Genomic DNA, 26,633 nt, shown 5'->3' on the forward strand with positions numbered 1-26,633 from the left:
GGTTGGACTAGATGACCTACAAGATCCCTTCCAGCTCTGCTTATCTGTTATCTGTCCCATGGGGAATGACTTTTGATATAGCCATTATATTTTTAATATGCATGCCTTATTTAATGAGTCCGCTCTGTAACAATATAGTCATAAATTTGGGCAATGCTCCTTTATTTAAAACATTTATATACCACACACACACACACCCATCTTATAACAAACTCTGGGCAACTCCCAATCAAGCATAATGACCTTTATCTATTTTTATAAGGAGTAGGAGAGATTGTGTATATTCACAGTCCATATTCATCACTAAGAGTATAAAATTTAAAAGACTTTTTAAAAATTTAAAAGTCACTATTAACCAAGTTTCTGGCATTTGCAGAAAAGCATAGGCAACCTGCTTTCTAAATCTTAACTTACTGAAGCCTTACTCATATATATTATGTAACCACAGTTAGCTGCATACCGATTGTACATCTTAATAGTGACATTTTCAAAGCATAGAAAAATTGGCACACAAACAATTTAGATGGGTCACAGTAAGGCTGTAGACAAACAATGATGTAGAATAGCCAAAAATTACCATGAGTGAGTCATTACGCTCTTGTTAAGGACTCAGACACACACACACACACACACATATTGTGCAGGTAATATGCAAGTTCCTTGTAGCTGCTTCACAACTTAATTAGAAATTCCTTGCCAAGTTAACCCACACTGGCTGCTTGTCTTCACATACAGTACTTCACATACAGTACAGCTCTTCCTGATTCACCTCATAAGTTTTCAGCTGTGCAGACAATTTAAAGTAGAATAACAGAGTTGGAAGGGACCTTGGAGGTCTTCTAGTCCAACCCCCTGCTTCAGCAGGCAACCCTACACCACTTCAGACAAAGGGTTATCCAATCTCTTCTTAAAAACTTCCAGTATTTAATCCAACCATACAACATTACATAACAAATATTCCCATTTAACACATTTTGGATATTAACTGTTGATATCCTTCATAAAAACAGTTGCTAATGAAACATCCCCTTATAACCTTCATTGGTTTTATCAATCTACCTGTTTTAGCTTTGTCTCTGCATCTAAATGCACCCAGGTAGAGTTTTGAAGTTCCTCACAAAATTTAGAACCAACCAATCTAGGCTGCAAAAAGAAAAAAGAAAAAAGAAAAGAAAGTTGTATAGCTTTTTCTAATTTCCTATCCCTGGCAGTTGAGTGCTGCTACCTATTCATGTATATACACACACACTTACTACACATATATATGTATGGAGATGTATAGAGGCATATATATGTGTGCCATATATGTATGTACAGACACACACAAAGAAATATAGGGGCTTTTTCCCCCCCTACCCCAAGACATAGTGAGAACACTGATATTTCCTCCTCAGGGTTGACCAACAAATGCAAACCCTTCAAATGTTGCAATTCCATTTGGGAGAGTTTGTGGGTTTGATCACAATCTTTTCCACTTGGCTGGTTCTCAGCTGATGAGGGAAAGGGATCAATCCAGGGACTTTTATGGTGGAAGTTTGGAGGAGAGAGGTTAAGCCAGGATAGCCCCAGAGATAAGATGCCAAAAACCCATTAACGGGAGAAAATAGGTGAGAAGTAACCTAAAGAATTTTTTCCGTGCCGATATGATTTCAGATGTAATCTTCAGTTCGATTCACAGTCTGGGACTGGTAAAAACTTAGCAGTTGAAGTCCTAACCCAGGGCCTTATAAGAACTATTAGGGCAACGTCTGAGGATATAGGCAGTATATACTGTATTATTATTGTTGTTATTATTATTATTTGCAAAAGGAGATACACAAGCTGCCCCCCCCAGCTTTAAAGTCTTAATGCAGCATCTGGATTTCTAAGCATAACTGTGACAAGTTAGAAACAGAGCCTCGTTTAAGACCAGCTCCGTCAGACAGTTCTGCTGCTTTCCAGACAGTTCATTAGCAGCAAAACAACCTCCTCGCTTGTCCCCATCAACACCGCCCCCCCTAAAAAAACAACAACCATCCAATGATGCAAAGAAGCCAAACTGTACAGAACCTCAAATTTCTGCCCTCCAGATCGAAAGGCAGTAAATGATCACCACTCCGGAATCACCTCGCTGGCCTACTTAGACCTTTTTAAAACACCCCTCAGCCAAGGAAGAGAAGAAAGCCCTATTGCAAGACCCAGCCTCCCCACCTCCCACCAACCCACCCCCCCTCGTGCAGAGTTGCAACCTAAAGGTCATTACTGGTGGCAGGGGAAAGCCAGCATGTGCGAGGAAGGCGAGCACCGAGGATAATAAACCCAGAGCTGCTCCAACCACCTGTAATGAAACGGCTGTTCAAAGGAGCATTCCCAAAGTAGAAGGTAGACATTTTCTACAGCAGGCTTGGTTTTAGGGAGAGAAAGAAAGAAGAAGGGAGAGGAGTGGAGAGGAGGAAGGAGGAAGGAAAGGAAGGGGAGAGGAGAGGAGAGGAGAGGAGAGGGGAGGGGAGGAAGGAAGGAAGGAAGGAAGGAAGGAAGGAAGGAAGGAAGGAAGGAAGGAAGGAAGGAAGGAAGGAAGGAGAGAGGAGAGGAGAAAGGAGAGGAGAAGGAGGGAGGGAAGGAAGGAAAGGAAGGAAAGGGGGGAGATGGAGGGAGAGGAGAGGAAGGAAGGGAAGGGGAGAGAAGAGAGGAGTGAAGGAGGAAGGAAAGGAAGGAAGGGGAGAGGGGAGGGGAGGAAGGAAGAAAGGAAGGAAGGCTAGAAGGAAGGAAAGGAAGGGAGGGGAGGAAGGAAGGGGAGAGGAGAGGAAGGATAGGAGGGAGGGAGGAGGAAAGGAGGGAAGGAGGGAGGAAGGGAAAGGGGAGATAAGGGAAGAGGAGAGGAGAGGAAGGAAGGATAGAAGGAAGGAAGGTAGATAGGAAGGAGGGAGGGAGAGAAAGGGGAGATAAGGGAAGGGAAGAGGAGAGGAGAGGAAGGAAGGGAGGGAGGGAGGAAGGAAAGAAGGAAGGGAGGATAGAAGGAAGGAAGGTAGATAGGAAGAAGGAAGGGAGGGAGGGAAAGGGGAGATAAGGGAAGGGGAGAGGAAGGAAGGAAGGAAAGGAAGGGAAGGAAGGAAGGAAAGGAAGGGGAGGGGAGAGGAGAGGAGAGGAGAGAGGCAGGAGAAAGTGAAGGACCAGAACCAGCCCTCCCAAACGCCTGTCTCGTCTGCTCTTACCTTCACGTTAGTCCGGAGCGCACAGTAACATGCAAAAAACATTGCAGTAAACGAGGAGCATAAGGGGCCAAGGCGCAGCTTCTCTCCGCGGCACAAACCATGCACACCCGCACCCAATCGATCCCCAGCATGTGCCTCATCAAAAGCCTCCGTTTTCCCCGGCCAGTGGCAAAGGCATCGATCCCGGGGAATCGCTCGTTAGCTCCCGCGTCAAAAAGAAGCAGAAGAGCCGGCTGGAAGGCACTACTCCATGGAAGAAGATGAAGAAGAAGAAGAAGAAGAAGCTACACGTCTCGCCTTCCCTGCCTGTGGCGAGCATGGTAGGTAGCCAGCGACGGCAAAATTAGGAGAGATCTCGGCAGCGGCAACTTAAGAGCCCTTCGCTTGCTTTGCATTCCGGCATGTTTGGTTGTTTTGATTTTTCACAAAAATAAAAATCGGGAGGAAGAAAACAAAAACAAAAAACAAAGAAAGAAAGGAAAGAAAGAGGAAGCCGAGAATAGGAGAGGTTGAAAGCGGAAGAGTTGGGAGGGGTGGAAGAAGAAGAGGAGGAGGAGGAGGAAGAGGAGGAGGAGGAGGAGGAGGAAAAAAACAGAGGAGCGCGGAGAGCCAAAGAGAAGAGAGGAAGAAGGCGACGTTTCCATGAAAGGTGAGGTTTGAAAACGGTCGTTTCACCAGAGTTCCTGGCTGGATAGGCCCATATAGACTTGCAAGCAAGGAGTCGGAAGGGTTTTGTTTGTTTTGATTGTGTGTGTATATATATATGTGTGTGTGTGTGTATTATTTGACAAGCAGAACGAGACTGTCACATGCGTGTCCAAGGAGAAGGGAGGAGAGATGGAAAGGGTTCTCCGTTCAGAAATTCAGAGCGCAGCCTGCAACGTTGCGGTCTCGCCTTTGCTAAAGACGCCCGCTGTCCCTCTTCACCCAGACAATGTCATCATCACCCACAACAGATGTGTAACCTCCTCTATAATAATAATCCTGACAAGAGTGTGGCTGCTGTACAGGGTACTTGTGTTGTGGGACTCACGTTCAACTCCCTCCTCCTCCTTTCTCTTTTAGAAATGGTCTCACTCTGCGTCTTCAGATCCAGGAGGCCAAGCTGGTTATCAAATACAGAGGGGTTGAAAGAATAGAAGCTGCGATAAACCTCTGGGGCTAATCCATATAGATGTAAAAACGCTCTTTATTTTTAAAGGTTTAAGTTATTTTTAAATCATCTGGAAGGTTTAATCGACTCGGGTCAATGTTGTATAAACGTCCCTGGACCCCAAATCCTAGAATGTATTATTTGGGTTTTGAAATAATAGAAAGAGTGGGCGGAAAGGGAAATGGGTTACATATGATGAAAATGAAATGGGTGGAAACCAATCAAGTAGAGAAGCAACCTAGAACAAGGGAGGAATTTCCTGACAGATAGAACAATTCATCAGTGGAACAACTTGTCTCCAGAAGTTATGGGCGCCCCATCGCTGGAGGTTTCTAAGATGAGATTAGACAACCCTTTGTCTGAAATGGTATGGGGTTTCCTGTTTGAGAAGGAGGTTGGACTAGAAGACCTCCAAGGTCCCTTCCAACTCTGTTATTCTGTTTTGTAGGGCAAAAGAGAGTTGATGAGGTTATGCCTAGTTCCTGGTTCCAAAGTCAACTTGGACAATTGATGGCCCAGCATAGATTCAGAATAATAGCCTACTTTGCACTGAGTTGCTAAACTTGTAAGACTCATCTTAAACTGCCTCCAGATTGTCCCAAAAGTGCTTTTCCCAAAAGGAAAGTGGATTTCTTTCTTTGAAAATATTTCACTTCTCATCCAAGAAGCTTCTTTCGTTCTAGCTATGGAGAACTAAAGTTCCGTTCTTCAGCTTTAGAACTCAAGAAGCTTCGTGGATGAGAAATGAAACATTTTCAAAGGGAAAAAAAAAAACCACAACCCATTAATCATGTCCTGGATGATTGAGAATCTCCATAGACAATCTGAACCTCAAAACTGAATTATCTGTTTAGTTTTGGTTTTTAATGGTTCAACAACTTCTTTCCCAGAGACCGCCTAAGAGAGTAATGGAAAAACTGTGATCTGGAAACCATGATATCATGACCACTGGGTAGAGCAAGGGTCTTCAAATTTGACAGCTTTAAGACTTGTGGACTTCAACTCCCAGATTTCCTGAGCTAACATGATAGGAGGAGGAATTCTGGGAGTTGAAGTCCACAAGTCTTAAAGCTGTCAAGTTTGACGATCCCTGGTGTAGAGTAATGAAGGTAAGTCTATTATCTCAGCTCCCAGCTGTGGATTGAGATGTTCAGTCCTTTCATTGTCCAGTAAAAAAAAAAAATAGGCCAGGAAGCAAAACCAGTATCTTGTGTCCATGGAACTGTCAGTGCTCCAACAAATCCATCCCCATTCAAATCGTAAGTCTCTAGCCACATCTCTCAGAGTAAAAAAACTGATTTATTAGGAGTGACCATATTGGCGTTAGCTGGGTGTAGCCGACACTAAAATACATCATTCATTTCCCCCTTGACCCTGGTCTTCCCCCCATCCCCTGGATGTATATTCTCCAATGGGTCACATCCATAGCCAAGAGTCATCATGCTCTTCAGTAATAATCTTGCGTGCCAACAGCTTCGGCTGCCTAGCAATTATCTGCAGCATTTAAGGAATGCACTGCTTTCCCCCAGTCCCTTTCTGTTGGCAACTAAAAGGACCAAAGAAGTTCGTTTGTTTTTTTTAGTTGACAGGAACATATCAATAATAGATACAGCTTCTTTCCATCATCAGGAACATTAAGTATGTCTTGGGGATTTCTGAAGCTTCATTTAAGCCCCTAAAAGAAGCCAAACAGGCATCTACACATTCTCAAGCTGTGCACTGTAGCATTTTTTCAACAACCCTTTCTATTAGCTAATAGCAAATTAGGTAGAACAGCGTATCTCTGATGGCTTTTTGAGTTAACATTTTTGGGTCAGAGATTCCAAGCTTTTCCTTCTGGAGGGAATAGCAGAGACTGTCAGGAAAACCGAAAGATGGGATTTTTGTCAAAAACCTGTCAACCCTAAAAGAGGTTATTTTCAGTCTGCCAATTGATTGTGCTGGGTTAAACGGAATGAGAAACCAATTGTGTTTAATAACAGCCAGTTGCCTAAATTGTTGCCCTATCACAGCTATTTAATATCGGAGCAGCTGCTGACTTTTATTGGAAAGAGTTTAGGGACATATTCATCAAAAGCTCTTGACTGCCCACAACAGGTTTTTGGTTTTTGGTTTTTTTTTTTGATACATGAGAATTGAAATGCTAGTTTTTTCAGAACATTTCTCAAATCAGACGGGTTTGTCAATGTAATCCTTTTAAAATAATAAAACATGGATTTTTCTGGAGGCAACTCACTAAACTCAGCAAGAAGTTAGATGTTGGCCAGTAGAGACTTTGTAATTGCTGCTCCTTGACATCAGACCCCATTGTCAACTGTTATTATTCTTTTAAGTGTACATGAAACTGCAGATTCCAAAGGTGATATTCAGTAGGTTCTGACCACTTCTGGAGAACCAGTAGTGAAAATTTTGAGTAGTTCGGAGAACCGGCAAATCCCACCTCTGACTGGCCCCGCCCCCATCTATTCTCTGCCTCCCAACTCCCAGCTGATTGGCTGGGTCTTCTTTGGTTGCCCTGCACAGGAGAACGGAGCTGGAAAGCAGGTTAGTGGGGTGGGGTGGAATGGGATTTTGCAGTATGCTTCCCCTGTCATGCCCACCAAGCCACACCATGCCCATAAGCCACACCCACAGAACCAGTAGTAAAAAATTTGCATCCCACCATTGTTTTGGACTCATGGTGTAACCCATTCTTAGGGAACCTCTCTCTACCAGAATGTCACATTCTGGTTGGGATCCAACACAAGTCTGAAAGCTCAAAAGACTAAACCTGTGGTCCAGATGACCAACCAAGATTATCTGTCTGTCTGTCTGTCTGTCTGTCTATCTATCTATCTATCTATCTATCTATCTATCTATCTATCTATCTATCTACCTACCTACCTACCTTCTTTATTGAATATATTTTCACAATTAACACACTTCCACTCATTACAGCGTGTTCGTAATGGTGTTCACTCACATTGACATATTTCTAAATGTGTAGATTATTATTAACTATTGTTACAGTTATTCCTACATTCAGTTTAAGGCATATATTCAGTTATTTACATAATTATTTATATAGTTATACATGGTATCACTTCATCTTACCATAATTCCTAACTTCCTTTCATCTATCTACTTTATGTCTACCTTCTAACCAGTTATATCATAGGTTCCAAATCTCATGGTACTCTGTTTCCTCTCTCACTCTCTTTCAATTCCATTGATAACCTATCCATCTCTGTGCATTCTAAAAATGTTTTTTAATTAACATAGTGCCGGAAGGAATATTATATCACATTTCTAGTTCTGGGTGAAGGCAATTCTTGCTGCAGTTGTTATATGATATGCTATACTGATTTTTTTTGCCAATTTTATATCCTAATAAAAATATCTCTGGTTTCAATTCAATTTTTTGTTTTGTAATTTCTTCTAGCCAATTCTTGATTTTGAGCCAATATTTCTTAACTTTAGGGCAGGTCCATGAAACTCTTAATAAAAGCCCGCTAAACATTTGGATTTAAATATCATCTATATGTAGCTTAAATGTAGCTCAGAAGTCTCCCAACTGTAGTATTATGTCATTTTTTTATTGTTATAGGACAGTTTTTCTCAACCTCATCCACTTTCAGTTGTGTGGACTTCAACTCCCAGCATTCTCTAATCAGAAGAGTTAAAGTCCACACAGCTAAAAGTTGTTGAGATTGAGAATAGCCATAAAGTAGTACTTAGACTTATATACTACCCGAGAACACTTTGCAGCACTCTCTGTGGTTTACAATGTAACCATTATTTGTATATGCCCCCAACAATCTGAGTCCTCATTTTACCAACCTCAGAAGGATGGAAGGCTGAGTCAACCTTCAGTCAGTCAGGATTGAACATCAGTTGGTCAGGATCAAATTTCTGGCTGTGGGCTGAATTAGCCTGCAATACTGTATTCTAACCACTGCGCCATCATGGCTCATCATAAACATCGGTAGACAGCAAACACAATGAGGTTTAATCTGGACAAGATCAATATACTATTGGCTGGATAAGATGGTGAATGTTGAGTAGATATACAGGTGTCTATACTTTCTATTCTTCTGCCCCTCATGCACCTGACTTGTCATTTCGACATATTAATAGATCTGGTCTTGCTTATAGAAGTGGTTAGCAGGAATGGTTTTTACCCACAGTGTCTCAGCGGCTCTGAGAGTGAGGTGGGTGGTTTCTAAGTGTGATAAATAAATACAAATATATACCAATTGTATCTTTTCTGGCAAGCCCCGAACTCTAGCTAACCATTTCTGGTTAGCCGGTTTTGATATAACCTACATTTAGGGAACCTTGAAAACATCCTTGAAACTTCCATTGTTTTTTAAAAAGCTGACTGATCAAATTATATTGACTGATGTCATTTTGCCAAAGGTCAAATTGTTTGAGCTCAATTCAAATAGTTGGCTTCTGTCAATCAAGTCTCTAATAGGCTGGCACCAGAACATCTTCAAGAATTGACTGGGTAGCAGAAGAGCAGGCTGAACTGGAAGGCGGAGTTAAATGTGTCATCAGTTTGGAGTCATAGCATTGCTACAAGAGATGCATGAACAGCTTCCCTGGAATTCTGTTTAGCCTTATCTAAGTCCAATTTAGCATTTACCATTACTTGACCAGAATCTCATATGAAGGTAGCAATAATAAACTCATCTGTGCTTTGAATGCTCCTATTTATTTGAGCCTGACACCTTGGTTTAGAGAAGAGCAACAAAGGTAATTGGGGGATTGGAGGCTAAAACATAGGAAGAACACCTGCAGAAAGTAGGTATGTTTAGTTTGATGAAAAGAAGGACTGGGGGTGATACAGCACTGCCACAAAGAAGAGGTATCAGCCTATCCAAAGCAGGGGGTCGCCAACCTTTTGGGCCTCAAGGACCACCAAACTCGTAATTTTAAATCCTATGGACCAGAGACCCTGGGAAAATCCCCAAAAATGTCTGCAGGAAAATTCCCCACCCCGTTTTCCTACTGATCGATCATTCTTTATTTAGGATCATAGGATACCATCTCCAGCTCTGTTCAGCAGGAGGCCTTGCAGGATCCTAAAGACTCATTTCTGGTGGAGTTTGGGGGAGAGAAAGAGTTTTGCTGCTTTCCTTACCTGCAGCCAAAAGCAGAAGAAGGAAAAAGCAGAAAGAAGCAACCCGGTGGACAGGACAGGTGCATGGGGTGAGTGGGGCAAGTTTCCCCCTCTGCCCTTTCCCCCCTCCTCTCACTACCTCACGTTGTTCTCAATGCAAGCGATGCAAGCCTTGTGTTCCTGCAGGCCATGTGGGCGGTGCAGCCTTGTGTTCCCGCACAGCCTGGATTAATTGCTTTGTGGGGTGCTTTGGGGGTGATATTTCTCTGCGGACCACCAACATTTTCTCGCAGACCACCAGTGGTCCCCAGCCCACTGGTTGGCAACCACTGCTCCAAAGCACCTGAAAGCAGGACAAGAAGCAATGGATGGAAAGTAATCGAGGAGAGAAGCAACCTAGAACTAAGGAGAAACTTAACAGTGAGAACAATTAACCAGTGGAACAACTTGCCTCAAGAGGTTGTGGGTGCTCCATCCCTGGAGGTTTTAAAAAAGAGATCGGACAACCTTTTGTCTGAAATGGTATCAGGTTTCCTGCTTGTGCAAGGAAAGGAGTTGGTCGCTAGAAAACCTCCAGCGTCCCTTACAATTTATTCTGCTTTTTCTTATTCTGAATCTGCCTGTGCCTCTTTTGATATGCTATCTTTGGTTTTACTCAATGCAGGTAGCCCTTACTCAAGATGTAGAGACTTTGGAAAACGTTCAGAGAAGAGCAACTACGATGATCAAAGCCCTGGACAATAAACCATAGGAAGAACGGCTGCAGGTTTTGGGTCTGACTAGTCTAAAGAAAAAGAATTGCGGGGTGACACGATAGCAGTGTTTCAGTATTTGAGGGGCTGCTACAAAGAAGAGGAGGGTCAAATTATTCTCCAAAGCCCCGGAGGGCAGGACAAAAAACAATGGATGGAAACTAATCAAAGAGAGAAGCAACCTGGAACGAAGGAGAAACTTCCTAATGGTGATAACAATTAACCAGTGGAACAGCTTGCTAGCAGAAGTTGTGGGTGACTCCATCACTGGAGGTTTTTCTTAAGAAGAGACTGGACTTGTCTGAAATGGTATAGGGTCTCCTGCTTGAGCAGGGGGCTGGACTAGAAGACCTCCAAGGTCCCTTCCAGCTCCATTCTGTTCTATTTTAAGGACCAGATGTATAGCCACTGGTCTGAATTATAGCAGACTTCCCTAGAACTACTTATGTCCCTCATTTCAGGCACTTGGCCATCAGCTCATATTAACACTCATTTGCAGCATCCTTCAGTCATGTGACTGTGATTTTCAGTGTTTTTTGCCAGTTTGGGGTATTTCCTTTGGGTTTCTCTGGCAAAAAACAAAACAAAACCCCACCCACTGGTATAATGGGTTTAATAACCACAGAGTTTATTTTCAAATATTCTAATGTTTGATTAACCACTGCACAAAAAGGTTGCTGTCAACATTCCAGAAAACCAACAAATAACTCTTAGGCAGACATCCTCTCCCAAGTTTGTTTGTTTTTTTAAATTAGAGTAGTAAACTGGCACATCTGGGAAACCCTGAAAATTCTGGATTTCCTTGCAATAAGTAAAAAAAAAATACCTATCCATCCCCTGCACTCATCATTGCATCACATGCCCCAATCACCATCCGTCCCAACTAAAGACATCCCCTCAACCACTCCTCAGCCAGGTGAAGAAATAACATGACCTTGACTTAGAAGAAGCCAATGCAATCCTAAATTGTATTAACAGAGGGGTACAATCAAGATCAAGGGAAGTACTAATTCCACTCTATAAAGCCTTAGTAAGACCACACCTAGAGTACTGCATCCAGTTTTGTTCACCACATTATAAAAAAGAGGTTGAGACTCTGGAAAAAGTACAGAGAAGAGCAACCAGGATGATTGGGGGACTGGAGGCTAAAACATACAATGAATGGTTGCAGGAACTGGGCTTAGCTAGTCTAGGGAAGAGAAGGACCAGGGGAGACATGATAGAGGTCTTCCAATATTTGAGGGGCTGCCACAGGGAGGAAGGGGTCAAGCTATTTTCTAAAGAGCCTAAAGGAATAATGGATGGAAACTGAACAAGGAGAGATTTAACCTGGAAATAAGGAGAAACTTTCTGACAGTGAGAACAATCAACCAATGGAACAGCTTGCTCTCGGAAGTTGTGGGAGCGCCATCACTTGAGACCTTCAAGAAGAGGTTGGACTGCCATTTGCCAGAAATGGGGTAGGGTCTCCCTCCTGGGTGGGGAGTTGGACTAGATGATCTACAAGGCAACGTGACCTTGCTTAACATGCTCCATAATTTATGACTGTAATTCCAGGCTCAATTACAGTCATACATTGAAGGTTGCCCTTGCATGTAAAATAGGGGAAACGGTTGATGAAAGATGACCCGGTTGTATCCAGTGTCCCGATCTGGGAAGAGTTTGCTAAAGACAAATCCAATGGGCTTCAATATGATTTTTTAATGTATTTGTTTAGGCAGGACAACATCACAACAGTTTTACAACAGGAAATAAAAAAATCTGCAAAGTCAACCCTTTCATTCATGCTCCAATTCACTTCAGTTTTGTTTTTAGTCTTAGATTGTGTCGTGGGATTGCTCATATTTTTTCCTCCTAAGCTTTTCTCATCCAATGTTCCTTTTATTTTCAGCTACGAGTTTACTGAGTAAACTTCAGGCAAGCTGGGAACAAGACATATTGTGCAGTTATTAACTATTTATTAACAATTATTATTATCATTATTATTAACTAGTAACCATGAAGTGGTGAAAATGTTAGCTTGGACAATTACTGTATTTCTAGCCGGGCAATACATTGGTCTGGGTTTTGTGTTCCTTGAAACTGTCTTATTCCATATACGATTTTACTTGTTTTCTAAGAATTCTGATCAGGGGTGAGATTCTGCCAGTTCAGACCAGTTCGGGCAAACCCTTAACTCCAAAGATCAGCTGAGAGAGAACCGGTTAGCTCCGATGATCATGTGGGCCTTGCCCTTGTGCCAGAGGTGGTATTCAGCAAGTTCTGAACAGTTCTTGAGAATCAGTAGCAGAAATTTTGAGTAGTTCGGAGAACCGGCAAATCCCACCTCTGACTGGCCCCACCTCTGTGGTAGGTTGGCTTGACTCGAACATGAGGTTCGCCTCCATGCTGCAGGCCTTCAGAAAAACTTTGGGGTCAGGATGAACAGAGTTCTGAGTGGTGCAGTGGCCTAGAGGTGGAGCTCTCACCTTACAGGAGGCTGTGAGTTTGATCCTAGGTAGAGGCAGATATTTATCTCTCTGGGCACTATGAGAATATATCCGCTGAATATGACTCTGCATTGGTGACAGGAAGGGCATCTGGCCAGTAAACACTCGGCTCCAATCAGCTGCCCAGACACCATTCCACAAGGTATTGTGGGGTCATTAGATGATGATGAGGAGGAGGATGCAAGTGGAGGAGGAGGAGAGGAGGAGGAGGAGGAGGAGGAGGAAGAGGAGGAGGAAGAAGAGGAGGAAGAAGAAGAAGAAGGAGGAGGAGGAAGAAGAAGAAGAAGAAGGGAGGAGGAAGAAGAAGAAGAAGAAGAAGAAGAAGAAGAAGAAGAAGAAGAATATGCAAGTAGGAGGAGGAGGAGGAGGAGGAGGAGGAGAGAGTTCTCAATTTACTTATATATTTATTTACTTACGGGACTAATATGGCCATTATGGTGTTATGGTGAGATGGGTTCCCATGTTCGTTACTCAACAGTCCTGGAAATCCAATCAAGATACGTTTTTGAAGGATCTCAATGATCTTTTGGGATATAAAATAATAGAAGCTATCCGTGAATGCGATGGAAAAACAGACAGTTCTCTCTACATTGAGTTATCACTTTCCTTGGGCATCTTTGTTCCTCCTCCCTTCCAAACGGAGTGCCATTTTTTTTTTTCCGAAAGGAAAAAGGACACCCTGGCTGGCTGATTATTTGTGGTTCATTATTATTCTGACTGCCTCTGGGAGATTAAGGTCCAATTGCAAGGAAGCAAAATCTGTCAGAGTTTCTGGAAATAGCAAAGCAGCAGACCCTCTGGGCTTCTTCCGTTCTAGGTCTTAAGCTAGGGCAGAGCTGTTCTGCAGAAAGCATATCACAGTTTTTGGGGGCAGGGAAATGGTTAGCTACAAAACGATAAGAGGGAACTGAATATTTTTTTTAAAAAAAGAAAAAACCAGCAGAAACACACTGTTAAAATGGGCCATGCAAAAATGATGAAGCGATCTGAGCTAAATTTAGAAAGAAAAGTTTGGAGCTGCACAGCAGGATGATTATTGTTAGTGCAAAACCTTGGTGGCAAGACCCCCGCCCCCCTCACCATTTGGCATCGCCTAATTCATGCTCCGTCATATCACCAATAAATGTCTTTCTGGGTATGACAGCTCGCAACAGAACACCTTATACCACCAGGCTTGAAATTTTGGACCTGGACAACTTAGAACTATGCCGCTTACGGTCTGACCTAAGCTTAGTACGTGAAATTGTCTGCTACAAGGTCCTACCTGTCAATTGGTACTTCAGCTTCAACCGCGATAGCACACGGGCAAAGAATGGATACAAACTCAAAGGAAGTCGCTCCAAACTCGATGGCAGAAAATACGATTTCAGCAACAGAGTGGTCAACGCTTGGAACTCACTAGCTGACTCGGTGGTTACGGCCTCAAAGACCCCAAACTTTAACCTTAAACTGATACCCACCCCTCTCGTAGAAGAATGAATTTTTATTTTTTATTTTATTTGTTTTGTCAATTGCTTACAAGATAATAGGTGTAAGTATAAACGTAGTTATGAATACATGGATACATATAAGAAAAATAAAAAGAAGCAATAGGACAGGGACGGTAGGCAAGTTGGTGTACTTATGCACACCCCCGACAGACCTCTTAGGAAAGGGGTGAGGTCAGTAGTAGAAAGTCTAAGGTTAAAGTTTTGGGGGTTTGGGGAAGAAACCACAGAGTCAGGTAGAGTATTCTAGACATTGACCACTCTGTTGCTGAAGTTGTATTTCTTGCAATCAAGTTTGGTGCCTTGATCTTGAGTTTGTATCTATTGTTTACTCTTGTGTTGTTATGGTTGAAGCTAAAGTATTCATTGACAGGTAGGACATTGCAATGTATGATTTTATATACTATACTTAGATCGGACCAAAGGCGGCATAGTTCTAGGTTTTCTAGGTCAAGAATTTCAAGTCTGGTGGCATAAGGTATTCTGCAACGAGTAGAGGAGTGGAGAACTCTTCTTGTGAAATATTTCTGGATTTTCTCAATTGTGTTAATATCAGATACGTAATGTGGGTTCCAGGCTGATGAGCTGTATTCAAGTATTGGTCTAGCAAATGTTTTGTATGCTGTAGTTAGTAGTGTGATATTACCAGAGAAAAAGCTACGTAGGATTTGGTTAACAACTCTTAATGCCTTTTTGGCTATGTAGTTACAGTGGGTTCTAGCACTTAGATCATTTGACATGAGTACTCCAAGTTCCTTGAGAGAGTTTGGATCATCAACAAGGTCCTGACTAATTATTCTAGGAAATATTAAAAAGGCAGAATATTTCCCCTAAAAGATAAATTAAAAATCTTAAAGGAAACAGAAACTGAAGACCCCAGCTCCATGTCCCCAGCAGATACTTTGGTGCCAGCCTATCTACAAAACAAAAGACCTCAGCTCCAGGATGATAGGATTATCCTTCAGGGTAAAGCCATTCAGCCACAATAGGAAATTGCCCTTCATTGCATCACCCAGCAAGATTCAACCAAGCCTGGGACACAGACAGCCTTCAAAGTTAGCAAAGACCCCTGCCCCTGGGAGTCTGACAGACCATAGGATATTTGCCCTTGCCACAGGAACAGGAAGCTCCAGTTCAAAGCACAAGAGAGGGTATAAATATATATCTCTCTCCACTTCATCTGGTCCTGTTCACCATTAAACTATCTTTTCAAGCAGTCTCCATGTTTCCAGTGTCTTTCTTCCCACTTGGAAATGAACCCAGATGGACATTTTTTCCAACTATTGTAAGCTACTTTAGCCAATCGTCTGAATTAATATAAAGTAACTTCCTTCCTGGCAATTACATCGTTATATACTTCTATGGTTGTACTATCTGGCTACTCACTTTCAAGCTTGCAACCATGCTTAAACGTGAGGCATTTATGTGGATTCATAAGTAAACAACACAGTTTTTTAAACCGGGGGGTTACCAAAACAAAGAACGGATGAAAACACTTATCTCCTGCTTGAATGAGAATCAATTTTAGACCTTTACAGCAGATGGAAGAAAAAAAGTACATAAATTCGAACATTGATTGTATAACTAAAGTTGGCATTTGATACACAGCTGGAATGCTTTTCTAATAGCTAATTAGCTTTTTCAGAACCAAAAAAATAAATTGCAAATCTACCTTATCAGGAGCTCCTGGATTGTGGTGTGCCTGTTTAATTGCTTCCAGTCTAGCCTAACGGGATAGAAACGACTGGATTAAACTAATTATGATATGTGCATGAACATTAAAATGTATCTATTTATAATTAAATCGTTTTGCTCTTAAGCACACAACTTTAGAGGTATTTTCTTTCAAAATACACCTGTCTAGCTGGGTTTTATTTCAAGGTAATCATGTCAAAACTTACCCAGACATGTTTTGGAACTACAGTTCTGTCAATTCCCATATTACTCTAAAATCTACAGATTAGATCAGGGTTTCTCTATCTTGCCAACCTTAAAATGTGTGGATTTCAATTCCCAGAATTCCCTAGCTAAGGAATTGACTGACATTGGTTGGCTGGTTGAGGGATTCTGGGAGTTGAAGTCCACACATCTTGAAGTAATATTGGAACTCAGGAACAAAATAGTATTTCTTGAACCCTTTCAATGACAAATTGAAAATATCACTCATTTAACTCTTTTATAATCTGACTATAGTACTAGCTTGTTTCATCTTGCTTACATTTGGCTCGGTTAAAATTTGAGTAGCCTCAATTCATCTGCGTTCTCCACTTTGTCTTACGTTTGATGAAGTTCTTGAATAAGAGATATTTATTATACAAGACTAGTGGCACCTGTGAGTGCACAGAATTCAATATTTTCATAAGAAGACTAACCTTCCCGCTTCTGAAGACAACAAATATATCAGTTCCAGAGAAAGGGAGAGAGGGAATTAGGAAAGATATGGCATATTTTAACGGTTGATTCAATCGTGTTTTTCCTTAATCCATCATGCATAATTCCCTTCCATTTTTATCCATTTACTGGCGATGCAAGAGACATTAGTCTACAAAGAAATCACCTCATGTCTGAGTGAGGATTTGAACTCAGAGTTTTAGAACAGAGGTCCAAACACCATGACAACATCAAAATGCTGATTTAAAGTCAGACTAGGAACATTTGAATTCTGATTTCTATATAAGAGTTATTTGGAACCAACGACCAATCCAGGGGTGGGATTCAAATTTTTTAACAACCAGTTCTGTGGGCATGGCTTATGTGGTGGGCATGGCTTAGGTGGTCATGTGACTTGGCTTGTTGATAATGTGGCTGGCTGGGTGTGGCCAACTCAATATCACTCACATCGAGGCACGCATCTCCTCGCCTGGCCTCTCATGACTGTGGGGAGGCTTTCGTAAGTGTGGAAAATGGTCATAAGTCTCTTTTTTCAGTGCCATTGTAACTTTGAATGGTCATTCCACACAAGCAAAGTACCAGCAAAGGAGGGGGGAAAAACTCCAGAGAAGTTCCTGAGACAGGAAGTCGAGTCCTACCAAGAATGTAATAAGGGTTAACGGAGAGGCCGTTTCTGTAAGCAACACCAGAATGTTTCCTTCCTGCCTTCCTTACAGGATTAGGCCAGTAATTTCTTCTAAAAACTGATTCTCCGAACTGCTTAGAATGTTAACAACCGGTTTTAGTGAATAGGTGCGAACTGGTAGAATCCCACCCCTGGACCAATCAGCTTAAAGATCTCACAAGATTGGCATAGGAATCGCATATCAGTGTTATCTGGTAAATGAAGTAATTGATACAAGTAGCCTCCATGTCTAACCATAATGAATTCACCCCTTCATGTCATAACCGTCATAAAACAGGTCGGTGGCATGATTGACTCAATTTTACAACCTTTTTGTGGTTGTCATTAAATAAATCATTGTGGTCACTAAATGATTCAACAAGCAAACCAATGGTTCATAGTATCAGGATTCCGGCAGTTACCCCAATTAAATCATGAGTCTCAAGCCAAATTTCCCAAACTAAATAGGACTTATTGGAGTTAACATGTCGGCCCTGCCTCATAATTCACTGTCACCCTTGACCCTGGTTTTCCCCAACCCCTCTGGGTGTATCATAATTCATATTCTCCAATGAGACACATCCATAGCCAAGAGTCATCAATCATGTTCTCCAGTTAGATTTTTGCGCAGCAGAAACTTCAATCACCTAGTTACAATCTCTGAAAAGCCATGTATGGAATGCACTTTTGATTTCCAAGCTGCCGCACTGCTCTTTCAAACCCCTTTCCCCCCTCCCTTTCTTTGGGCAACTATAAAGCGGCCATAGAAACAGCCAACTCATAAAACATTTCTATGGCCATTCTATACTTATCACATCGTTTTGCTGGTTTTGTGAAAAACCATCATAAAATTACCAATGCAGCCAGCCACATTACCCTGGTATCCTGCCAATGGTTGCAAATGCCACTTGTAGTTCAGTCACATACTTGTGGAGGATGTCGGAACTTCAAATCCTGTTCATGGGCCCCTGTGTTTTGGGTCAGTCATAAGTCAAGAACTATGCAAGATTTTTTTCTGAGAGTCCATATCAGGAAGAAAAAGAAAGTAACTGTCATGCTGCTGTTGGAGATTGACTCCAAGGGAGAGGAGGAATAGCCAACAGGAAGTGGAAGTGTGGCTCTGGAGGTTGTGGAGGAGGCTGGGGAAGGGCAGAGGCCGGCTGGGCAGTCAGAGGAGGACCCAGGCTCATCCCCTCTCCATCCTAGGGCACACAGGTAGGAGAGGATAAGGGAGAGACATGAATGGCGTGGTCTATGGGGGAGGAAAGGGCCTTGATCCGCTTCATGGGCTGCAGCTGCGAGAACTAGTTAAAAGGACGGACATGCATATGGGCCAGTGCTGGAAACAAAGCGTGGAAATATCTCTAGTCTGTCATTCCTCTCTGAGGTTGGCATCCTTGCCAGTATGTGTTCCAATGTCTGTGGACGTCTTCAAGCCCTTATCTTGTCTGGTACCCTTAATTGCTTCAGTGTGGTTTGTGTTGTTTTTACTCTTTATAATTTATAGGCATTTTTAGTTTAAATGGCATTTCCTCCTTTTCATAACTGCTTGTGAGGGAGTTTTTTGTCTCCAGTCAAGGATATTTGTAGCTTTGAAGCAAAGTGAAGGAATAAAAGGGTCTTCACCTGTTTTTGTGACTGTGTCTATTTTGTATCCCACCCTGGGGTCATCACAGTAACTATTACATTCTGCAAAGTAAAATCAATGGGGAAGCCAAATTCACTTAACAACCATGTTTTTAACTTATCAACTGCGGTGATTCACTTAACAACTTTTTCATAGTTACGACCTTGCCAGCATCCCCATGATTGTGTGGTCATATTTCAGATGCTTGGTAACTGGTTTATACCTATGACCGTTGCTGTGCCCCAAGGTCATGTGATCACCTTTTGCGACCTTCTGACAAGCGAAGTTAACAGGGAAGTAAGTTTCATTTAACAACCAGGTTAGTAACTTATCCACGGCAGTGATTCACTTAACAACGGAGGCAAGAAAGGTTGTAAAATGGGTCAAAACTCACTTAAACTCACTTGTTCAATGTCTCATTTAACAACAGAAATGTTGGGCTCAATTGTCGTCGTAAGTCGCGGACTACCTGCACTGTAATCCACTTGGCTTTTAGTAAAATATATCTTTCACTATAAACAGAGTCGAGGGTCTTTCTTTGCTAATGGACCAAGTCGGAGCAGGCCTGACACCTTTCTTCCTTTGTAACACAACCTGAAAATGAAGCATCCGGACCTTAAAATCTCCTGAATAGTGAGAAGAATAATTACTTGATATACTTGATGTAACTCTCCTTCTAATAGCTTTATGGACACCACAGAGATACCACGTAGACCCCATTTAATCGATTCAAACAACAGATCACCAAGCTATCCATAACTAGACAATAAAGCAAACAGTATGGAATTTCAAAGGCCAACGTCCTGTACCCCCTGTAGAATTAAAGGATCAGACATCTTTATTAACTTTTTTAAAGGGCTCTTAAATCATGTCACTTTATATAAATTTTTAACCAATTATTTAACAGTTAGTTTTAATTAGCCATTCTACTTGCTATACTTCTTCAATTTAATTGCTGCATTAATTGCTGATAATTATTTTATTCTAAATTTAGTGTAAATTGCTGAGAGAATGCTGTAGTTGGTATATCAAGTTAAATAATGAAAGGAAACTGTGCTGCTCTGTCAAATAATATGGGAAGTTAAGAATATCAATGAACATCTGCTGTCCTGATGATGTTACCTAGTAGGGTAATGAAATGTCCACAATCCCAAAACCAAGCTTGGAGAACTCCAACGAGTCACATGTCAAGCTGGGCCTAGATGTATTTGCTGTTGTCACATTAAGTTGGTGTAGAATTGTCATAGTCTAACCCACCTCTGTTTTTGATTTTCTCAGTTGCAATGCATGCAGGGGTGGGATTCTACCAGTTCTCACCTATTCACTAGAACCAGTTGTTAACATTCTAAGCAGTTCGGAGAACCGGTTGTTAGAAGAAATTACTGGCCTAATCCTGTAAGGAAGGCAGGAAAGAAACATTCTGGTGTTGCTTACAAAAACTGCCTCTCCGTTAACCCTTATTACATTCTTGGCAGGACTAGACTTCCTGTCTCAGGAACTTCTCTGGAGTTTCTTTTCGCCTCCTTTGCTGGTACTTTGCTTGTGTGGAGTGACCATTCAAAGTTACAATGGCACTGAAAAAAGTGACTTATGACCCTTTTTCACGCTTACGACTGTTGCAGCATCCCCACAGTCATGAGAGGCCAGGCAAGGAGATGCGTGCCTCGATGTGAGTGATATTGAGTTGGCCCCACCCTGCCAATAACATGACCACCTAAGCCACTCCCACCAACTAAGCCAGGCCCACAGAACCGGTTGTTAAAAACATTGAATCCCACCCCTGAATATATGGTTGTGAATGTTGGATCGTAAGGAAGGCTGAGCGCCAAAGCATGGAGGCCTTTGAACTCAGGTGCTGGAGAAGACTCCTGTGAGTCCCTTGGACTGCAAGGCGATCAAACCGGTCAGTCCTAGAGGCGATCAACCCTGACTGCTCTTTAGAAGGCCAGATCCTCAAGAGGAAACTCAAAGACTTTGGCCACCTCATGAGTAGGAAGGACTCCCTGGAGAAGAGCCTAATGCTGGGAATGATAGACGGCAGAAAATGAGGTGGATGGATGGAGTCACTGAAGCAATCGGCGTAAGCCAGTGGTGAGATTCAAAAAATTTTACTACTGGTTCTGTGGGCATGGCTTGGTGGTCATGGCAGGGGAAAGATACTGTAAAATCTCTATTCCCACCCCACTCCAGTGGAAGGATACTGCAAAATCTCCATTCTCTTCCCACTTTAGGGGAAGGTTACTGCAAAATGCTATTCCCTCTCCACCCCACTAACCTGCCTTCCAGCTCCATTCTCCTGTGCAGGGCAACAAAAGAAGACCCAGCCAATCAGCTAGGACTTGGGAGGCGAGAATAGATGGGGGCGGGGCCAGTCAGAGATGGTATTTGCCGGTTCTCTGAACCACTCAAAATTTCCGCTATTGGTTCTCCAGAACTGGTCAGAACCAGCTGAATACCACCTCTTCCTGGATACTTCCAGACTGCTCACCAACAGAAGCTCAAGATTTACCACCCTATTCATTATCGTTCCCCTACCCTATTCATTATCGTTGTATTTGTTAGGAATAACAAGCTTACCTAACGTAGTTTGGGTAAAATAATATATATAAACTATGATATTAAGTTTAAGTGTGTGTCACTTTAAACTGCAAAGCGTGTAATTTTGGGTGCGGTGTGAAACCGCCATAAGAGGGAGCAAGAGAAGCTGACGATTCCTGACGATTGATGGATTGATGGTTTGTTAACTGCGTGTTTCCCTACTGCTGAGTTGCTGAAGGAAGAAAGGAGGTGTGACTTCTTCATATCTCTACTGCGAGGAGATATATTACTGGACTGATATTTGTAAGTTTACTGACCTCTTTTTTGACACTGGACTTTGCAACTGAATAATCCCCGGACGGACTGAACTAGTGAATGATATATGGACTGTTTGACTATGCTATAACTCTTACTATTAAACTATTTAACTAGCACAGTGTATCTGTTTTACCGAGTGTAAGCTACAAAAAACGTTTATCTCACATATTTTGCCTGACTGCCTGACTGCCGTGCAGATTCTGCTAGGGTGTATCCCTAACAATATTTTGTGTTGTATTTATGTTTTCTTCAATCTAGATTCAACGTTGAATCTTCAAGACTAATAATTCCTAATTGATGTGCCCTCCACGAAGGTATTTTCTTTCAAAGCTGTCCAGATTTGATGACCATCATCAAGGAATCCTATAGTTTTATTATCCATACACAGAGAATTGCTTCTTTTGGTCTCTCGTGACTCTTTCCATCGGTTCCTACTAAGTAGATGACTAAAGTGCTGGGCTTCAGGTTGGGATGAGGGAGAAATTCTGTGATGGTGCTTAATAATATAAAAACCCCAAATTTCATGGATTGACCAATATGACATTATTCTTCAGCACGTGCATTTCTTGAATGTTGTGCTGTTTCTTTGAGCCAAAGAATGTGCACATTAGAAGTCAAGTCACTGTTAGATTCAAATCTGGTTTGCAACAGGCAAAACTGCTTGCAAAAATACTGTTTGCTGGATGAAACAGGTTTTACACGGTTATTTCAGGGGAAACTGCTCACACTGAATTGGAAAATGGAACAATTGAACTTTATAGGAAAAAGTGACAAACTAAGAGAAACAAAACAGATAGACTTTTTAAAAAGAGGTTGAACAACCATTTGTCTGAAGTGGTGTAGGGTTTCCGGCCTAGGCAGGAGTTGGACTAGAAGACCTCCAAGGTCCCTTCCAACTCAGTCATTCTAATTCTAACTTGCCAGTACTCAATCCAAGCAAGGACACTTAAGACTTTGCACACTTCAAAGTCTGGAAAGCAGAATTTGAATCGTAAGACCTGGCTCTGCCAGATGGCTTGGGGACCCAATAGGGGAGCTTCACACTGGAGATGACTGACTAATTAAAATTCAATGCCACCTCCCTGTGCCCCCCATTTGTCCATCTCTCTTCTGATTGATAGATAGATAGATAGGTCGGCAGTCAGGCAGAGATAGATAGATAGCTAGATAGATTGGTAGATAGACAGATAGATAGATAGATAGATAGATAGATAGATAGATAGATAGATAGATAGATAGATAAACAAATAGCAATAGGAATAGCACTTAGATTTATATACTGCTTCACAGTTCTTTACAGCCCTCTCTAAGCAGTTTACAGAGTCAACGTATTGCCCTCAGCAATCTAGGTCCTCATTTTACTGACCTCAGAAGGATGGAAGGCTGAGTCAAACTTGAGCTGGTCAGGATCGAATTCCTGACGATTGGCAGCGTTAGTCTGAAATACTGCATTCTAACCACTGTGTAACGACAATGATAGATAGATAGATAGATAGATAGATAGATAGATAGATAGACAGACAGACAGACAGACAGATGATAGATGATAGATAAGTAGACAGATAATAGATTGATAGAGAGTTGATAGATAAGTAGATTGATAGATAATAGATAATAGATAGATTGATAGAGAGTTGATAGATAAGTAGATTGATAGATAATAAGTAGATAGATACATAGATAAGACTCACAGTAGCAACAGCCTAGCAGACTTTGTAGCAGCAATTGGCCTGGTGCTGTCCATGGTGCTGAAGCTCCAATATTATTTTGCATTCTGAACAAGTTGAACAATTCTTATCTCATGAATCCTAGCCAGCATGATTAACAGTGAAGAATAGAGAGAAATCCAGTGAAATTTGGAAAGCACAAATCACCTACCTCTGTTTTGGCCCTTATTCATCTGACTAGTGAAGCTTTATTTAGCTTTTGCCATGGCCCATGTTCACCATTCTACCACATGCATCCATTTAAATATATTTTTGTTTTCCTTTGAGGGTGGGCTTCACTACTGTTTTGGATGAAGATTATGCTTGTTGATGTGTCTTAGCTACAAGACAGACATCCAGTTTGGACTAGTGTTTAAGATGCTGGCCTAGAACCCAGGAGCCAGTGAGTTCCGGTCCCACCTTAGACCTGAAAGCCGATCGAGTGACTTTGTGCCAGTCACTCTCTCTCAACCCAACCCAACAACTCATAATTTGTGGGGAAAATAGGAGGAGGCTTATGTATGTTCGCTGCCTTGAGTAAGTTATAAAGTAATAAAGGCAATATAAAAAAAAATCAAATAAGTTGAAAGAATGCATGAATTCACTGGATAAAAGATGAGTCTACAAACTTACAAGGTTTGCATTTCTAGTGCCTACAGTATATTTCTGGAGAAGAATGCCAACGTTCATGAGACACAATGTAACCGGAAGGCAGAAATACCGTCTCATTCTTGCTGTGCTATAAAACCCAACAATTGACTTGAGCCATGGAATGATAAGCAGCCTGGAGATGTTTAAAAGCTTTTCTCACTAGGGGTGAAACCCTTCCAGTAATCCTAGAAAAGGGCGAGGTTATGTATACCATTATTTTTCTTCTTCAGTGGAAATCATGCATATTATTTTAATTTCCCATTATGCATTTGAGGACTTCTAATTCAGGTCCCATCAGCAGCAGAGAAAATTTTTTTTACAGCCTTCAATGCATTTTTCTACTCTACCCCAAAGTAAGATATTGGCTCTGGAGTGAAAAAAAAATGAGGAAGTAATAACAAAGAGCATTTTATAAGCAATCATAATGTTGTTGGGTCCTTCTCTTTATTTTTTGCAAGAAAGCATGTAGGAAATTCACAAAAACCTCAAGAGGGTTTAATAGGAATACTTAGAAACATTAACTTCCCCCGGAGGCAAACAGCATAATGTTCATGCAATTTGACTATTTAATCAAGACAATCAAAGATACCTTTTCAAAACAAAATGTTCCATTCCAAATAAAAACACGATCAATGGCTGCTTCTTTTGAAGCCAATATGTGCCATGGAGATTTGGGTTAGAATTAAATCTGAATGGTCATAGAAGGTGTCAAGATGTAACTAGTCTTAAGGTAAAGGTAAAGGTTCCCCTCGCACATAGGTGCTAGTCGTTTCCATCTCTAGGGGGCAGTACTTGTCTCCATTTCAAAGCTGAAGAGCCAGTGCTGTCCAAAGACGTCTCCATGGTCATGTGGCCGGCATGACTAAACGTCGAAGGCACACAGAATGCTCTTACCTTCCCACCAAAGGTGGTCCCTATTTTTCTACTTGCATTTTTTACATGCTTTCAAACTGCTAGGCTGGCAGAAGCTGGAACAAGTAACAGGAACTCACTCCATTACGCAGCGCTAGGGATTCGAACCGCTGAACTGCCAACCTTTCTGATCCACAAGTTCAGCGTCTTAGCCACTGAGCCACCACCAACCACTAACTTGGTTTTCTCCTTGATTAGTTTCCATCCATTGCTCATTCAGATGCTTTCTGAAATTTGCCTAAAGCTGCTTGGGTTGAGTAACGTTAAACCAGGGGTGTCAAACTCATGGCACATAGGCTGAACGTCTTCCACATATGCCACACCCAGCCCCATTTTAGCGAAGGGGGGGAATTGTGATATGTCACATGGCAGCAATGTGTCGTTGTAAGTTTGACACCCCTGCATTACACCAGGTTTATACCAACACACACTTTGGTTTGTTAGTCTATGTAAAACAAAACAAAAAACAAAAAACTCTTCCACAATTGCCTGAAACTTTCTGACTTGAGTGATATGTTCCAAATTAGTACAATGAAACTGTCATGGGCTATTGGAAGCTTGGCAGCCTGCGAAATATTACATTTGCACATTCTTTATCAGGAAAAAAAGGCGTTACCATCTATCCAATGCATCAATATGTGTACTTAGCATGGAGATTTTTTTTTCCTTTTCTTTCTGTTTTTTTTTTTAAAAAATCTCTCTTCTGACAAACTCAAGAGAGATAAATTGGCCGCTGTGTGTTAAAAAGTCAAGGTATCCATTTGCCTCAATTTCTGAACCTAATCGTTTTTCCCCTTCAATAACTTTGGTTAAAAATGAACTCGGGGAGAAGCTTGCTTTTCCCTTGCAATTGGCTCGATGGAAACTATCATTATTGTTACAAGCTGCTGAATAGTTTTAGATAAACCAGGTGAAGTCCAATGGAAATCTCCTGCCAATCACAACCACAAGGGATTATTCTCTTTCAAGAGCAGCTACTTCAGAGTCTACAAAATCGCTCTAGAAGTTCAGATATACTCCTGAAGATTGGCAACAAGGAGACGTGATTCACGGGAAGAATGGAAGGAGAATCATTTTCATTCTGGAATTTGGGACAATGGGTTTAATTCTTCTAAATCAATAGAATAGAACAACAGAGTTGGAAGGTACCTTGGAGGTCTTCTAAGTCCAACCTGCTGCCTAGGCAGGACACCCTACCACCACTTCAGACAAATGGTTATCCAATCTCTTCTTAAAAACTTCCAGTGTTGGAGCATTCATAACTTCTGGAGGCAAGTTGTTCCATTGATTAATTGTTCTCACTGTCAGGTAATTCCTCCTTAGTTCTAAGTTGCTTCTCTCCTTGATTAGTTTCCACCCATTGCTCCTTGTCCTACCCTCAGATGCTTTGGAGAATAGAATACATGGAATAGTATACAATAATATGCATGGAAGTAAATATTCACTCCTATCACAGCAAACTTGACTTTGTCTTGCACCAGAACGCAAAACAAGAACCAGTGGATGGAAACTCATCAAGAAGAAAAGCAACTTAGAATCGAGGAAAAATTTTCTAATGGTGAGAACGATCAACCAGTGGAACAGCTTGCCTTCAGAAGTTGTGGGTGCTCCAACACTGGAGCCTTTCAAATGGACAGCCATTTGTCTGAA

The 26,633-nt window shown here is 41.7% G+C and overlaps 1 protein-coding gene across 14 annotated transcripts in view; it reads right to left on the reverse strand.

Annotated features, from left to right (window-relative positions):
• Window positions 1–26,633, reverse strand: part of DLG2 (discs large MAGUK scaffold protein 2) — a 979,527-nt gene that overhangs the window by 631,347 nt on the left and 321,547 nt on the right. The window contains exon 1 of one of the 14 annotated variants that reach the window (XM_087936983.1): window positions 3,192–3,614. The exons of the other annotated variants lie outside the window; for them this stretch is intronic. Coding sequence (XP_087793109.1) covers window positions 3,192–3,233 — 42 coding nt within the window. The 5' untranslated portion in view covers window positions 3,234–3,614. Of the gene's footprint in view, window positions 1–3,191; window positions 3,615–26,633 lie in introns of those variants that run through there. 14 annotated transcript variants of the gene reach the window in all.

The sequence above is a fragment of the Pseudonaja textilis genome, chromosome 7 (assembly GCF_049901715.1).
Source record: "Pseudonaja textilis isolate UNSWEBS1 chromosome 7, rPseTex1.2, whole genome shotgun sequence".
NCBI lineage: Eukaryota > Metazoa > Chordata > Lepidosauria > Squamata > Elapidae > Pseudonaja > Pseudonaja textilis.